This window comes from Typopeltis vanoorti, chromosome 10, assembly GCF_054136105.1.
Source record: "Typopeltis vanoorti isolate ZY-2024b chromosome 10, IOZ_Tvanoo_1.0, whole genome shotgun sequence".
Classification (NCBI taxonomy): Eukaryota; Metazoa; Arthropoda; class Arachnida; order Uropygi; family Thelyphonidae; genus Typopeltis; species Typopeltis vanoorti.
Window position 1 is genome coordinate 95,888,392 of NC_143558.1, and position 18,908 is coordinate 95,907,299.

General features: G+C 35.0%; 1 protein-coding gene across 2 annotated transcripts in view; it reads right to left on the minus strand.

Moving 5' to 3' along the window:
• The window catches only part of Sym (symplekin scaffold protein), a 649,809-nt gene that overhangs the window by 232,086 nt on the left and 398,815 nt on the right, over positions 1-18,908 (minus strand). For both annotated transcript variants that reach the window (XM_090398863.1, XM_090398864.1), the window contains 3 exons: positions 17,241-17,298; positions 7,572-7,776; positions 421-502 (listed from right to left, as the gene is read on the minus strand). In XM_090398863.1, the coding sequence (XP_090254989.1) occupies positions 421-502; positions 7,572-7,776; positions 17,241-17,298 (345 nt within the window). The remainder of the gene's footprint in view (positions 1-420; positions 503-7,571; positions 7,777-17,240; positions 17,299-18,908) is intronic.

An 18,908-nucleotide genomic window follows, 5' to 3' on the forward strand; every position in this document is an offset into this window, starting at 1 on the left:
TCAAATCTGACAAAAAACAGCAAGGGAAGGCAGAAGCAATAAAACTATATAAAACTTTTATTCCTCATTATTCTGCTGCTACAAATTATTGCAGTGGCAGAATGTTCATGACATGAACATTTCTGCTGCTATTTGTTGGTTTTTTAAGTATCCATTTTATTTCAATAATTTTTACTTACTTACTTATTCAATTTTAATTTGTTTTGTTTGGAAAAATAAAATATATATATTTATTTATTTAATTTAAGTCTGCCTGTGGACCACCTGTGTTCCACGGACCACAGGCTGAGAAACACTGTAGTAGCTAATCCAGGAATTCCTGGATAGAACTTGTATTATATTGTAAAAGTGCAGATGAGTGTGTAACAGTACATGCACCTGTGTGTTTGAATGTATATTATTATATTAGCAAACTCTTACCTCATCTTGACAGTATTTTTTCAGAATCTCCAGCAGTTTATCTGTAATGCACGGAGCTTCCAAAAAGAAACGACTGAAGAGACTAGAAAAAGGAGAAGATATTTATTTGTAAAGGAAAAGGTTAAAATTACATAACATCAATATGTATTCTTGGTAAGAGTTGAACAGTGACATCATCTTCTTACTTGTAAATCAACTTCTAACATAAAGTAGAAAACATCACCTAAGATGTAGAATTACTTATACATAACTATTATATAAAGACAAACATGCTTTTAAAGCAACTAAAACAATAAACCTGCCATTAAAAGCTAAAGAAATAAAAATGTCATGTTAGGATTAATAACTAAACTGTAAAGGTATATGTGCAGCATAAGTATAAAACAACAAAATTACATGATAATGTAATTTTGTTGTTTTATACTTATGATATTTCAGATATTTCATACTGAAAATAACAGCATATCACCAGTGTTTACTGTAGAAACAACAAGTAAATCAAAGAACAGTAATACAAGGTGTGTATAATTGGTTTTTGAATTAAAAATGGTTGCCCTGTGCTAGAAATTAATATTAGTAAATAATATTAAAACTATTTTTGATGTTTATATAAAATGAAAATCTCCCAAACTATTGTTGTGGGAAAGATAGCAACAATTGTTCCAATTCAGATTAGGCTGATGTAAAAGGGGTTCACAACTCTCTTTTAAAAGGTGTTCATATTTAAAACTGCTTCTATGGAAAAGAAGAGCTTCACCTGACATCAGCTGTAATTCATCTGACAACATACTGTGTTTATTGCCAATACTATGCTGTGATAAACCAGACTTTTGAGGTTCACCATAATCAAATTCCTGACATCTACCCTAAAGGGGTGTACAGGATATACTTCTGAAGTTACACACATTCAATGTAGTAGTGATGATGCTCATTAATTATTTTTTCCACAGAAGGGCCTGCCTGCCCAATTATGTCGAATTATGTCACGAGGGATCTGGTAAACACTAGCTAAAGATGGAAGTGACAGTTTGTCTTTTGTAGATGGTAACTGAAATTTCTTGGATGCTGAGGAGGCAATATTTGTAATATATTTACAGAAAGGAAGAGTAGAGATTAGAGTATCCTAAGAAGAGAAATCTTATCTTGTCAAAATGAAATTGTCCAAAATGAAAGAAAAGGGTTCTTTTAAGGTAGAAATTAGACAAGATTATTGGACCCTCAGTTTCATTCATTGGGTTCTGATAATGGTACATGTAAAGGATAGATTATAAATACTGGAAGGAGATCTCCACATAGCCTGTAAAAAATGCAGAGGCTTTCTGACAGGAAAATGAAGATGGTGGCAATTTGGGACTTGAGACAATCAAATTGTTCTATACTGCTTACTAGCTAAAATCATTAAGAAACATGGTGGTAAGACATGATGAAATGCCATATGTTGGGGAGGGGGTTTGTAAAAGAAGAAGAGAAGTGGCATTAAACTCTTCAACAAATGCAATACAAGTCTTCAGGATTCATTGACTGAACAATACTGCAACAAATCTGGCATGAAAATCAGCAATAAACAAACAAAAAAGAAAAATATGCAGGAATCTGGAAATCATCAACTGCATTCCCAAGGGAAAGGAAAAAAAAACAATAGATAAAATAAAATACTTCAGCTACTTAAGACAGAATTTTAAGTGAAGATTGCTAACCACTTGGCCAGCTAAGGAAAGTTGACACGCTAACCACTCGGTGGTTAGCGTGTCAACTCTCCAGCCAAGAGGCTGCGAGTTCGAATCCCGCCATGGGCATGGAAGTTACGATTGTCTGTGGAAATACTAGTGGTGGTGGTCAGCAGTAGATGGCATTGGTGTAGTTGCGACAGTTGGTGGATGGTGAGTGGTGGAAGCAGAGTTGTAGAGTAGATGCCCTCCCTCGATGAGTCTTTGGACTCCCTGGAGGTGACAAATAATAATAATAATTGCAAATTTGGAAACAGATAACAGGAGGTTCAAAATGGAAGGATGCACAATATACAATCTTCTCAAGCAAGATCACCTAGTCTCTTCTTCCCAATCCAACTCTCACCACCATACAGTGAACCCTGGAACCTGAGCAACCAAGTGGAAAACTGGGTACTAACCTCACAGGGAAACTTGGTCAGGTAGAAATGAGAGAAGGGAGACTTAGGGCAAGTTTGGAGGCCTTAAGGTTACAGCAATCTAGGCTGCAGATGGCTGGTAACAAACTCAGCTTTGCAACTCCCTTTTGCTTTCCAATCATGACAGCTGCTCAATCAGATCCTAGGCCCACCAAATTACAAGTTTTTAAGCCTAGACTGTCAAGGGTTTCAATTACTTTGTTAGTTATAGTCTCAGCTTTGCCATCAATGATATTGCAAGTTGATACAAAACTAACCCTGACCTCTTTTCTATGTTAACAAACATATTAAATGTACACGATCAGCTGTTTTAAAACTGAGATGTCTGTAGTTTCATCACACAAAACACTGAAATAATCTGCAGAATGTATATTTTTCAGTATTTCAGATCTAATTTCTGATGCTAAAATATCAATCAACTCTTGCATTATTCTTTCTGAGGTATAATGTGATTTTTACCAACGTTAAGATGTTCTAAGTAAGAACAGCCCACAGCCTTGCAAGGCTCAAGCAATTTTTCAAATAATGTAGTATGTGGTAACTCATTTTTCGCTAACCAATACATAGATCTTAAAGCTCCCAGAAAAGCATCTCTCTGCAAGTTATTCAAAATTGATTTTTCAATTTGCCCTATTCCAGTTTTTTCTAGTATACATTTTTCAATTATATCTGAACAAGAATTAGCGTGTAACTTGCTTTGTTCATGGTCAACCAAGCTTTCTTTTCGAAGTCTTGTGCATGGCATAGTTACCCAAGTCACTTCCTTGTTTGTGGGTCATCTATTTCATACATGTGGAACACATCATTCCATTATCTTTCGCCATTAACCAAGGAATTTTCACTTCCTTGTTTGTGGTTAGTCTCTTTCCGTATTTCATACATGTGGAACACATCATTCCATTATCTTTCACCACTAACCAATGGAATTTTTTAAAACACTCACTGTTAATAGCCGATAAGCAGTGTTTAGACACACATTTTACATCTGAAAGAGACTCTGCAGAAATCGATGATTCTGTTGGATTGGTGTCTTCACTACTATGCTTATTGGTTTCATCTTTCTTAAAATAACTTAAGAATGTGGTTTCTGACTTGACTTTTTACTCATATGGGGTAATTTAATAAATACAAAATATCATTGTTATTAAATTAATCAGAACAAATCAGTGAATTGTGCACTGACAGTAATACCCAAGACACACAACGTGCGTTATGTTGCAATTTTACTATTTATAAGTATTAATTACTAGGAATGGGAATTTGTATCACTCAAGACACTCGGGGAATTCTCGAAACTCTCGAAGACTATGACCGACGTCATAGTCTTCGAGAGTTTCGAGAATTTCCTGAGATCACAACTATATTTGATACACAGGCCTATTTTCTTTTACGAAATAAAATATTAAATACTTGGCTCACGATCTTCAGACAAAAACCGCTATTAAGAAAAATAAATGTAGATTTTTAACATTGATTTTTGCCTTCGATTCGAATTCACTCAATTTTCACAATTTATTTCTTTCAAACATCGAAATTATGTCTCTTTCATAAAAGATCTTCTTTGCAACCAATACTGTTGTATTCGAGATCCCGATTTTTGTCTTCTTCCGCATATAGACTGGTGTACATCAAAGTGAATATCCGAAGCTCTTGAGATTGGCTTGCAATGCAAGAAATTGAGCTGGTCTCACAAGTATTGAGACTCTCCAGTTCGATTTCTCATCACTATTAATTAGAAAATGTCTTAAATTATTTTTCCATTCTTGCTCATTATTTAGCCATGTCAATTCACAACATTAATTAGCCAGGCAGTTTGCCCATTCAAAAGGTCCTGGGGAGAACACAGCACAGATGTAATAATACCAGAATATACTAGCAATTGTACTTTTGACTCGTTCGATGCATAGAAACACAGATATCAAACGACAGAATTCTGCATTTAAACATAAGAAGCATTCAAAAACCTTGGTAATGTTATGGGCTGATCTGAAGAATTACATTGGTGTTATTGATATATTGGTCTTAACAGAAGTATTCGTTACTAATGATGAAGCTAATGCCTTCCAAATTCTAGGCTTTCAACAATGTTTCGACAACAAACAAAAAGGGGGGGGGGGGTATAAATATCTACCAAACATAAATTAATAGCAAACGAAACTGTTTATAAGTTTGAGCATGCTGAAATCCTTTGCATCAAATTCATTAATACCACCAGTCGACAGAATCCCTTAATACTAAATGCTATTTACAGGCACCAAACTTAAACATAATAAATTTCTTACACCAATTCAATTGTTGGCTTTCACACCAAAAATTATGCTCAACTGAATACCTAATAATAATCGGTGATATAAACATAAATATTGCAAAGGAAAAACCATAACAGCACTGTACAATACCTAGATATGCTAGGTATTGTACTATCTATGTATAACCTAATACCAACCATAACACCATGTACTAGAGAAAAAATACAGGCAGTCCCCAGGTTACTGACGAAATATTTTCCCGAGAACATCTTTAGGTCGGATTTGTATGTAACTCAGATCCCTGATGAACAGAACATATACAGTAATAATAATAACAATAACAATACTATAATGGCTCATATGTGGCAATAATAATACAGTGTAATACTGTAATAATTATAATACCTCTGTGTTGTAATAATAAGTTACAGAAACTATTGTACTCTTTCTTTTAATTCAAAACCAACAGAACATAAACAGAAGGTAGGCTAACATTAATCGGAAGATGATGATGGAGATGGTACTGCAGAGGATGGAGTGGGTGTTGGAGAATAGGGATTTGAATCAGGATTTGATTCTGCTGCTGGAGGAGGGGGAGCTTACCAGTGAAGTTGGTTTCTTGAAAAAAGGTATCTAGGGTTGCTTGAACAGCCATTTTGTTTTTTTCATCATAAATGGCCTTGTAGCAGTTGATGCTCTCACTAACTGCATGGTAAACTGTTCAATGTTAGGATCTTGCTCCTCAAGCTTAGCAAATCCTGCTTATAAGAAGAAAGACTTCAGCTCATTCTTTTGCCATAAACTTTCTTGGCTTTGAAGCTTTTGATTCTTCATGTTCTTGTGCATCAGTCAGAAAGCTGGCAACCTCACCGCAGAAGTCCTGAGACAGACCAAATGATGGAAGTGCGCTTAGTCTTTGTGCCAGACCCAGTCAAAAGCTTTGGAGATATCAAGTGCATCCACTTGAGCTTCACCAAACTTCTCCATGGCATTTGTCCAGAGATGGGTGACATATATGAGTAGATCCCCTGTTGATCGGCAGCGTTGGAATACATACTGTTGGGGCTTAATAGCTGGGTTTAATACAGGAACCTTATAAACTACAATAGCCTGAAAAGAGCCTTAAGAACATACTACGAACAAGAAATATGTACCACTACACACCTTACAAGCGTAATGAAACACAATATATTAGTTCAGGCATTCCAGCTCAGTGACATGCATGATATTCCAAATTATCATGTGCGTATGCATGTGAATGGATTTCTCATCCTAGGGCTGTAACGAATATCAGACCTATCAACATAAGCCTACTTCCAACACAGCAATCAAACCAATAAACAATAACTAACTGATGTCATCCTTACATAAGCTTAATAAAAAGTTTTGAGGATGCAAGCTGAGACATTACACCTTAACCGAGATCAACATACACGCACACAAAAAATTATTATTGTAATTTTCTAATAGAAATCTAATGTAGAAAATGAATTATAATCTGCAGCACTTGGTTGCTGTACTTTGTAAAATAACATTTGAAATGTCACTCAATATGATTATTGTATATATGTAAATATTTTTGATATCAATAAAAAAAATATTACTTATATTATCTGAAACCTCCATGGAGTCAATGACTCATCATGGGAGGCAAGAGCTGAAGACATACATAAAGCATACAAAACAATATGAAAAAAGTACAAATGCAAACAACAATAAGAGACAAAGGAAAGAACTAAAGGCATTGAATTATAAAAATAAAAATCCAGAAACAATGTTCAAATTTCAAAATGTTACATTAGATTAAATGATTTATTATTATTATTACCTGAAACCTCCAGGGAGTCAAGGACTCATCAAGGGAGGCCATACCAGCTGTCACACCTTCTCTTAAACTAATTCACACTAGATGCGCTTACCATTTCAACATGTAAACTGTTCCATCCACTCACTGTTCTATGAGAGAAAAATGGCTCTTACCCCTTCTTTAACTGCACACAAACTTAACTCCCACAGATTCTCCCCTTCTATATAATGAAAATTTTATTTGAGAATATCCTATAACATCCATTCAGAAGTTTATAGACCTCTATCATCTCACCCCTCTTTCTCCTATTTACCAGAGCCTGCAGTCCACATATTCTCAATCTGTCCTCATAATCTATATTCCATAATCTCAACATAATCTTTGATGATCTTCTTTGCATTTTTTCCACAGCTTCATTATCCACCAGAACCCAGGAAACCAAATCTGCACACAGTAGCCAAAGTGCAGTCTTATCAAAACTTTGAGAAGAGGAAAAATGACTTCGTTAGCCTTGCATGTCAGTGTTCATTTCAACATCACAATTGTCCATCGAGATGTATTTGTAATTTTTGCTTTGACCACTGAACTTCAAATTTCTATTCACCATTACTTCAAGAGCTCTAGGCTCATAAGTTTCTCGTAGCAAAATCCCTCAAATATAATATGCCATCTCATCAGAAATGTCATCACATCAAAGAGCATAACTTGACAATTACTGAAAGCCAATATCATTTGTACATAAATGAGAGAAGGGGGGGAAATGACATCTTCAACTACTATTTTGTATCTTAAATTCTGATTTACAACTTGTGACATAGCCTGAAATTAAAGTACAGTGAGCACAACAAGTAGTAGAAGAAGCACAAAAATATAATGTAACATGTAATGAAAGTGACAAAATAACACACACACACACACACACGTAAAATAAAATAATAAAATAACATACACATCTTTCTCCTTCTGATCTCCTTTTTGAAGTAATCCTTTGACTAAATCACTCACACACTCTTCATACTGTTCAATTGATGATGAAAGACTTCTAGTAATGGATGTTTGAGTAAATCCCTGATAAGCTGCATATTCTTCATAAAGCCAGGAAAATGCAAGATCGGAACGGTTGCGTAGATCCTCAAAAATAAACTCTCTCAACACTTAAAAAAAAATATATATATATATACATATATAGCAAACAAAACCATTGAGATATAACAAAGTAGGTAAAATGATAATGATGTATTTAAAAAAATAAAATAATAATATAACCCAAAATTTAGCAGTATTATTTTTGGTTCTTCCGTAAAAAACATTGTTTGTTAAAACAATAATTAAAACCTGGTTGATTCAAAATACTGATTATTTCAAATGTAACCCAGCTCACTGTTTTAACCTTCAAATAAAGTGAAGAAATATGGTTAATCGGAAGGCAATGGCAACTTCAACCTAGGGATAATTCACTGTCAGTAAAGAAATTTTCATGCTTGAAATTTGCCATTATTGCCTCAGATATAATAAAGTGCCATTATTAGTAAAATTTTATGCTGTGTATAATATCAGACTTACTTGAGTTTTAGCCTTCTCTCAATATCTCTATCAAGCACAGTCTTAAATTATTTTTTTCTACTCCCATTTCTAACAACCTACAGTGACTTACTACAGTGAGTAAGATTTATGAACAGATGTTTATTGACAAACCAACCTCTGTTACTGAGATTCTGTACTCCATAAAGTCAACTCATTAGAATCAATTATTTCAAATAGGGTAGCAGCTAGCAGGATTAAATATACACATGACAGCATCTTGACAAACACATAAAGATGTGCTAGTATCTAAAGCAACAGCAAATGTATGAATCAAGAAACTTTCTTTTGTATCAAAATGAACTACAAATAAAGAAATGTTAATAATATTGATGAAATTAGATTTTTAAGAACTTATTTTTCAAAAATACCAATACAGTAGAGGGAAAAACAGATTTTTTTCCCCACTGTTGATCGGTATTTTTGAAAAAGGTTAATAATGAACAGGTCAGAAAAAAATTCTAATGCTAATAAAAAATCAGCAAATCACAAACCAATTGCTGGACTTATATTCAGAAAATGGACTAATCATTTACTAATATTATGATCCGGCATCAAATTCACATAGAAGACATAAGAAATAAAAATAAACTTATTGAGTGTTATTTCTGAGTGATATTTCCACATTCATTCTCGATACAACAGTATCCAGGGAATTTGTAATAGAAAGTGATCATCATTCAGTTTGAGCAAGAACACTTGGTATCATACCAAAAATAAAAAATGTATATTAAATTTTTAAAAGAAGACAATCGAGTTGCATTTAGTGGAATGTCACTTGTTTTTCCAACTGCTGTGTTGGTATTTTTGGGAGAAAAAAAAAAAATCATTTAATCAATATTACTAACATTTCTTTATTTACAATCCGTGAACATAAAATCAGATCACAAGTTTCTGGCAAGTAAGTCAGTAGGTACTATTAGAGAGTACAAAGAAAAATACAACCAAGTTATATGTAAAAGTAAAAAGAAAATCATGGACAGATTTGAGAAGAATATCGAAGATAAATATCATGATATTGGCAAAATATTCTAAAAACCTTTAGCAATGGAGCAAAAAAGACTGTAAAAGGAATAAGAAAAACTACTGTAACAGAAATAATAAAAAGGAAAACTAATGTAACTACTGTAAAAAGAATAAGAAATGATATATCAAAGGTAATATTAAAATCTGAAGATAAGAATATTATGTATGCCTAGATTAAAATGTAATGCAACTGTTAAATAAGAGAGGCAGTGACTGTGATAGACAAATATTCAAAATAAATTCAATCAAGATAATCTTTTTATATGTTATATTCGATACCTGAGATTAAAAAAACAGCCTGAGAAGATATCTTACTAAAATGCTCAAACACAGAAGCATAAAACTTTTCATGTGGCTACAATGCATAATTCATAAAGCCTGATCAGAAGGTCAAAACAATGTTGACTGCAGTACAGCTGTCAATGTAACTGTGTGTGTGTGTGTGATACAACTGATACTGAACTATAGAGGTATGATTTCTACAAGCATATTTTCAAAGCTAAGAAAAATTACAGAGAAAATTACGGTTTCTGTTCACTAATTTGGAAAAGAAAGAGGCTAAATACATCCAAACTTGGATTACTTTTCACACATTTGGGGTGCACCCAAACCCTCACTAACGCTGCCTGATGGAGGAGGACAGTGACTAAAGGTATTCTACAGGGTTCTGTACTAAGGCCATTAAGTGCATAACTTCATATTAATGACAGTGGAAATAGTCTTGGGTGCGATGTCTAGTTACTTACTAATGATGCTAAGAGTGATAAGGAATGAAGCTGACAGAATCCGTATAGATTAATTTGAATTAAATGATTACATGAACAAATGACAATAAATGCAGTTCATGTTTCCTAGTGTAATGTTATGCACTTTGAATAGAGGACACTGCAGAAAGGGTATTATATTAATAGGAATTTGCTGCAAGTAATCAACGAAGCCAGAGATCTGAATGTTAATGTGCACAATGAATTAAAGTTTAGGAGGCTACATTGCTCAGGAGATCATGCCATCAGACAATTATGTTAAAGAGAACACCAACTTGTAGAAATAAGGAAGTTATTCTCTAACACTACAAGTTTGATAAGGCTACATCTGGACTACTGTATGTAGTTATGGTCATATGAGTTCCAAGGAGATGAGACACAGTTGCAAGTAATAAGATCTTACAATATAGACACCAGAGAAATTTTTGCAGCTTATGGCTGGGGGAGGAGGTAGAACTTAGAATCGTCCATAGAAGCTATGGGCCTGGTTAAGAAGCAAGTGAATCCAGGGTCTCATGGTGTGGTGAGTATGGGTGTATTTGGAATAAGTTACCATTAAGAGTTAAACTTCTTCAGTGAATGTGTTTAAGAATACCAACCAACAAAACTGCATTGGAGGTACACTACTGTGTCATTTAAGAACTGTATATAAAGGAGAAAAAGTGAATTGTTCATTGCAATTGTTAAATAACTTTAAACATAAGTAATGAACCCAATGCCCCCCCCCCCCTAAGCTGTGCCCATCTCTTTATGCATACAAAAGTCAAAAAAGGAGCACACATGCCTAGTAACTACATGCACAAAATTTTTGCTTTAAGAATTTTTATAGTCAGTAATTTTTGAACATACTATAAAAGCAAATTATATGATAACTCACAAATGTTACTTATTATATTTAGAAATTTCTCCAATGTCTCCACCACAATATTGCTCTAATTCATTTCAATTTAATACACTCTAATTAGTTACTTTTAATCTGTGCATTGTGGACGAACTGACACTGATTTCAGCAAGTTGCAGAGCTGTATTTGTTTATTGTCTACCGTCTAGACAGTATAGTCATCTGAACCAATGCAAACAGTAAGGAATTTTTGTAGCTACACAGATTTAAGAGAATTAATTTAGTGCTTGCAATTTTTTATAGATTATAACTAGATAAAAAAAAGGACAATGTTAATATGACAAATACTAATATATATATATATATATGTGGGCCTGTGTAGCTCAGTGGAAGTGACGCTTGTATCCTCTGTACTAGGTGCCCGAAAGCAGGCTTAAATTCAAGTCTGGTTGCTGACTGGAGGAACTTTTTCTAAGCCTATCTTCAACCAGTTCCTGAGTTAGTTGATTTCTGACACAGGCAAGCAGGTTTTTTCTCCTGGAAACTTGGGTGTTTCATCCCATAAACTCAAGAAAATCGACTGTATAAGCCATATTATTTCAGACAGCAACACATCCTATTAAGATGATTAGGTACCAAGAGATGGCAGCACTTCTTTGCCCATCTCTTCATCGGTGCCACCTATAATTAGTGATACACATGGGCCAGCTAACTCTGATTGAACAGTCTCCAAAAGTTAAATAGGGTTTAAGGTCTCACTTACTCCCTATAAGAGAATAAAAGGCGTTAACCGATTTATATTTTATTTATATATATATATATATATATTTATATATATATATATATATATATATGTATTCCTGAGCTTCTACTCGGTTGTAATGGTACATTTTAAAGAATAAATATTTAATGACTTAAATCAAGATAAAATATGAAGTTTTAATGAAAATGATACAACTAGTTTCAGCCTTTTACTGCCTTCTTCAGGTATCTACTAAAGATAGAACACAGTAATAAAAATTGAAGTTACAAAAAACTGAGAATTACAGGCAAAAAATGCAATACATAACTGACACAAAAACGTTGTATTTTTCAAGTTGTTCTATCTAACGCGTTATCGTTTGTTGCATGCGAGCTTGCAAGTTTTCGTGAATGCCAGTATTGAACAACTGCAGCATGGCTATCAGAGCTGTTGTAACTTAAATTGTTGTTCAAATGTTCAGGATTAAGGAGGATTTCCCTGGACTCCAAGATTTTCCTTTCAAACTTATCACTGCAGCGAAAAATGTTTTCGGATTTATCCCACCAAACTGAGTGACTCTGCAGATCATCATGAGGATTGTTTGAGAAAAGAACATGACTGGATAGGGCAACTGCATGTGATCTTTTATAGGAGATGTCTCTCTCTTATGCTCCTCTATACCAAGTTCAACAGATTTGTTAGTCTGTCCAAAATAAGGAATATTACAATCGCACCACAACTTGTAAACACCTGGATATTTCAGATTGTGATGAATAGGCTTCGGATGGCTTATAAGAGAATGGATTTTAGGGAGTGTAGTGAAAAACGTCCTGATGGTGTATTTTTTAAGGACTTAAGCCAATTTATTGGAGACTGAACTAATGTAAGGTATTGAGATGCTACCTTTAAAATCAGTAGTTTCCGTAGTACACTGCTTAGGAGGATCCAGAAGAAATTTCTTAATCGTTTTTTCAGAATATCCATTTTGTTTAAAGATGAGAGAAAGGTGATTAATTTCTTTTTTGAGCTCATCTGGTTCATTTAAAAGAGAGCGTGCTCTGTGTCCTAAGGTAGAAATAGTTCCGAGCTCTTGTGGTGGAAAGTGATGAGATTGACAGTGCAGATATCTGTTGGTATGAGTAGGTTTTCTGTATATAGAGATTTTAAATCTATCAGAGTACTGTGTAAGAAATACATCCAGGAATGGAAGGCAGTTATTTCGTTCTAGTTCGGCAGTGAATTTTATATTAGAATGCTGGTTGTTAAGATGATGAAGAAAATCCACGAGAGATGTGTGTCCGTGACTCCATATGATGAAAATGTCGTCAACATAACGTCTCCAAAGTTTCAGCTTAAGTGAGAAGGACGATATGGCTTTCGTTTCAAAATCTTCCAGGAAAATGTTTGCTAGAATTGGAGATAAAGGGTTGCCCATTGCTAGGCCTTGGTTTCGTTTGTAAATGGAGTCCCTATATCTGAAGTAACCAGATTGAATACAATGCTTTAATAAAGCAAATATCTTTTTAGACAATTTGTCCTTTAGTAATGTTAATACCTCCTCCATAGGGACGTTAGTAAATAATGAGATAATGTCAAAACTTGTTATGATATCATTTTCGGTGATTGAAATATTTTTGATATGAGAAACGAAGTCTGTGGTGTTTTTGATGAATGATGACGATTTATTGGAGAAACATTTGAGGTATTCTGCAAGATGTTTCGAAAGCTTATAAGTAGGACCATCAATTCCTTCCACAATTGGGCGAAGAGGAGTGTTTTCCTTGTGGATCTTCGGAACTCCATAAATGCGTGGTATAAGAGGGTGTAGAGAACTTAAAGAAAGGTGAATATTGTGAGGAAGTTCAAATGTAGTCTTTAACAGATTGTTTGTGCGGTTTTGTAGTTCCCTTGTTGGATCATCCTGAAGAATTGAATATGTAATGATGTCTTCAAGCAATTGAAGCATTTTATTATGGTAATCTTCAGAATGGAGGACGACTGTGGCATTGCCTTTATCTGCAGGTAAAATAATGACGTCTTTGTTCTTTTTAAGATTCTTTACGGCCTGTCTTTCGGCAGGAGAAAGATAATCTCTTGGAGGTCTAGCATTACTGATAATGAAGATGGATTCAATACAGAGAAGTTTTGCCAAATGATTAGGAATAAGTGACCTGGCTTTTTCTATTTTAGTAAGTAGAAATTCCTTTGGAATAAATTTAGGTGAGGGAATGAAATTTAGACGTATGCTTAGAATATCTTTTTCTGCAACTGTTAAAACATGTGACGAATTGTTTACTACCACTTTGTCAGGATAATATAGGCTTTAGTAGGAACAGATGTGTTTTGTACTCTATTAAGAATCTCAAACTTCTTGATAAGATTAAGCTTATTATTATTTTGTATCCGTGTTGCTTGCGCTTCACTGTTAAAGATAAAATCATGAAAATTATCATTATCCAGAACCTCTCCAAGTTTTTGAGTTAAAGACCTTTTTACGTTGAACAAAAGGGCAAGACAGCGTTTTGTATCTGAGATTCTTTCGCTGAGAAGATCTAACTTTGCTTTACAATAAATTCTTTTAGCGTGATCTGTTGTTATTGTTTCTTGAAATGAATTGAAATTAGAAAAAACTTGATTGAATTTACAACGTTTGAGGAAAACCAACCTGTTTATTCTCAGTCCTATTTTCTTCAATGTTTTTTAATAACCTCTTAGCGGAATAGCCTGAGTTCATTGTGAACTGAAATAGGGCTGAGATATCGGCAGAAAATTTAGCTTGGATCAGCTCTAAAGTTTCCTCGAGTGGGACATTTGTGAATAAGGAGGAGACGTCAAAGCTGACCATTATGTCAGTATTTTGGAGTGTAAGGTTTTCTATGCTGGCTTTGGAGTGGGCTGAGTTTTTTATGTGTGATGGTGTGTTGCCAGTATAGTGTGTGAGCACTTTGACCAAATGTTTAGCTAATTTGTATGTGGGGGAATCAATGGCATCCACTATGGGACATAATGGCACATTTTCTTTATGTATTTTTGGGAGTTCTCCCGATATCTCAGTCCTATTTCAGTTCACAATGAACTCAGTCCTATTTCAGTTCACAATGAACTCAGGCTATTTCGTTTGGCAGGGAAAATTCTACAAACAAATAGAGGGGACAGCCATGGGTTCACCACTCTCCCCACCCTTGGCCAATTTCTTTATGGAGACCTTTGAAGAAAAAGCCTTAACCTCTGACCCACAAAAACCAACCATATGGCTTCGCTACGTTGATGATGATATGTTCGCTATTTGGCCACATGGCTCTGATACACTCCTCTCCTTCTTAACACACTTAAACAACCAACACCCCAGAATCAAGTTCACCCTGGAAAAAGAGGAAAAAAACAGCCTCCCTTTCCTAGACACACTAGTCACCCGCCAGCCTGATGGAACCTTGGTTTTCTCAGTTTATAGAAAACCCACCCATACAGGCAGGTATATTCACCAACAATTCCCCCCCCCCCCCCCCCCCCGCCCTCACAAATATATGGAGTGGTGAAAACACTATACAACAGGGCTAAACTAATCTGTTCTAACGACAAGGCCCGAAACTCTGAACTAAATCACATCCTGAACACTTTCTCAGCCAATGGCTATTCCTTCCCCCCCCCCCAAAAAAAAAATTATTGAAACCAACAAACCACAAACCCCCCCCTCCCCTTCACAACAAGGATTACTCTAAATCCATCACCATTCCCTACACCCGAGGCACCTCAGAAAAAATTACCAAAATCTTAAAAAAACATGACTTGACCTCGTGTTACAGACCACACAGAAAATTGGCATCCCTTATCTGCTCCACTAAAGACCAACCACTTCCCCTAGACCTACCTGGTTTATACCAGGTCCCTTGCAGCTGTAAACTGTCTTACTTTGGCCACACAAGCAGGACAGCGAATATCAGAATTTCGGAACACAAGGACTATATCCGGTTTCACAACTACAGCCACTCTGGTCTTGCAGACCATGCTCTGGATAAATGCCACAGAATACAGTGGAAGAAAGCTAAAGTAATACACCGTAGCAAATACAAATTCGGAACTTTTTTAAATAACAAAAACTGTGGTGCGATCATAATTAAAAGAAACACACATATTAACCACAGTGAAAATTATGAAATATTTACAATTAAATAATTTTCACTGTGGTTAATACGTGTGTTTCTTTTAATTTTAATTACAAATTCGGAAGACTATTCATGGAATCAGACTCAGCACTAAGAAACTCTCCAAACCTCAACAAATTTGGTTGTATGAGACTGCCCAAAATTTGGGAGGCTTACATCAGCAGACCTTCAGCCCAATGGCCTGAAGTCCTGATGGTGCCCCATAGTCCGCTAGGGGGCACCATCAGGACTTTTAGGAGAACAAGAGCTTCATCACTTCATTCTCAGTTACTGTGTTGTAGTGCCTACATGCACGTGCCTTTTTTGTAAGTTCCTTTTGAAGATGGCAATGTGATATTGCCGAAATATCAGAAATATTTATTAAAGTATAATTTGATTTCTATTCTTATCTACGTTGTCGATTCCTTAAGTAATTTAGTAATGCATAACCAACGTATAAGCTTGTCTACGAGAATCCTTCTGATTATTGCCATAATCTGTTGGGATGTTCTTACAATTTGAGCAATGTGATTGCAGATCTCTCATCCCCTCGACCTCCTTCAAAATTTCTCCATTAATTGTATATTCTCCATCAATCTTCTAACCATAATACCAGACAACCCCCTTCAATTTGCCAACACACTTGACCTCTTCCTGACAAGTTCCCACTGCAGGTATACTGTGGCTGTTGGTTCTCCTCTTGGACCCTCTGACCACAACCTCACACGAATCTCTTTTGTTGCAGAACAATCTACACCCACCAGTTCAATCTCATGTCCTTTGGTACTACAAGGGTCACAAATGCAAGGACCTCTGTGATTTCTATTCCTCCTTCTCACTCTGCTTCAGTTCTTCTGATCCAAACACCTGCTCAGACCAAATAACAGAAATCATCTTCACAGGAATTAATTAAGACTTTCATCTCATGTTCTGTTCCAAATTCTCAGCAACCACCCAAGTCTTGTTAGATATCTCAAATATCCAACTCTATCATAGTGTCTTTTTTTTTTGTATAACAACTATTGCTTACAATTGACTACAAATCCAGTCCATGATTTTGTTGATGAAGAACCACTAAAGTTTGATTTCTTGTTTCAACTTTTTCACTAAATGGCAAACATTTTGAAAATTCCCCACTGACAAATAATCTAATGATCTCAAGTCCATTTTTCCATGTAGCCTGGAGAAAATTTTTGTTCCCAGTAAAAGTCAATCCAGTGAATGTTTATTGACAAAACAGAATCACCCCCCCCTTTTTTTTTTGGCAATTTCTGCCTCTACCAATGGCACATCAATTAAACAATATTCAACAAAGGTAAATGGCTAAAATCACTTCACATGAATGAATTACAAGCATTATGATCCTTATGATATATGGAGGTGTGCATCAAGGTGTTTTTCTCCAGTATCATTTTAATTAGGCATTATAAGTATTAATTTTTATCATAATGAAAAGAGATTTATGTACTGAAAGCTACATACAAAATTTATAATAACATCAAATGCTAAAAATGATGCTTACTTTGGCTTATTTTTCCCCTAAACTGTGTTGCCAAATTGACAAGAATTTTCACTCGAACCTACAAAATAAATATAACAAAATACTTAGAAATAAAAAAGCACAATATTATAATCCATATTATAAATAAAGAATAGAACATAAGAGTATAAATTAAACAGGCAGATTCTTATGGCTATTTTTCCTCTGTAATTCATATGGGGGAGAATTGAAATAAATGTTGTCTAAATAAATCATGACAGAAATAAAAATAAATCCCAGACACTCTGTAAGTCTATACACTTAATCCTGGGTTAGACCAAAAGTGCTATACATTTTTTGTGTGTGAGTGCCTGCATATTCAACTCTGTGAAGATCATTCCAGAAAGTCCTCATTGTCTATTAGCTAACAGAATTTTTTATCAACTCCTCAGAAGGGAGTCTGAAATAATGGCAATCAAATTACAAGAATCACATCAATTAATCAGCAGCATGGATGTTTGTGAAAGACTATGGGTAGCAAATTATTTTCATGACCAAATGTAATGCCTATGCTTAATAGAAACTGAAAAACACCATATTTGGTCTCTAGATTAGAGCACCTGGTTTGTCTAATCTAGTCCATCCTTAGTATTGATGCATGCTTTATTGAATACTAACCATTGCAAGTGGAAATCATAAGGTCACTATGTAAAAACTGAAAGTGAAACTCATACATGTTATCCCAACAGAAGTCCTACTCACTCCAGCTACTGGAAGATGGATAAAACATCCCTGGAAGTTACGAAAGGAAACTGTGAGCAAGAGAGTGAGGAGTGGTTTCTTTGCATGGAGGGTGGTTGAGCCGTGGAATGCATTGCCTGATAGAGTGGTGAGGGCGAGAGCGGTCAATGAGTTTAAGGAGTGGTATGATAGACTTTGTGTTTCTTAGGGGGAACTTCCCCTCGATGAGTCTTGACAGACTTTATGTTCTTAGGAAGGACCTCCCACGATGAGTCTTTTGACTCCATGGAGGCCTGAATAATAATAAAAACAATCAATCTTAAATGCCAAATTAGATGACTAAGAAAAATCTCCTACTACGGTTCAAATCACCCATAGCATGCCAACTCTGATCTTTCACCAGAAAGGCATTGAATAATTATTCAATAGCACTGATATTAATAAGTCCCCCTGGCCCAGATAGCATTCCTCCATTTCACTAAAAGCTTGTGCTCTTCAACTAATGCTCACCCTGTAATGACTTTACAAGCTGTCATGATCATCGAAGATGTTTTCAACAGCCTGAAGCAAAGTTTTATCCAGCCTGTTCATTAAAAGGGAGATAAAAGTCAGCCATCAAGCTATTCTCCCATGGTTCTCTAAAGTACTTTCAGAAGTGATTGAAAAGGTCATCAACAGCAAGCTTCTTCACTACCTAGAGACCCATCTTAGTGACTTAGTTAGTTGAAATTTACTTGATTATAACAGAAAATTTACAAAACAAATGTTTTCATTGGATGCCTGTTCTAAAACAAGACATAACACTATCTATAAAATCACAGTTCATTAACATAACTGCATGAAGTGAAACGGTAAGAGACATCCCCCTTAGATCCACTAGGTGACAGTATTCAGTCAATGCTTGTAAAATATTCAATTTTACTAGTTGTTTTTTGGCAAAAGATTCCTAAGCATCATTTTTCCTTTATT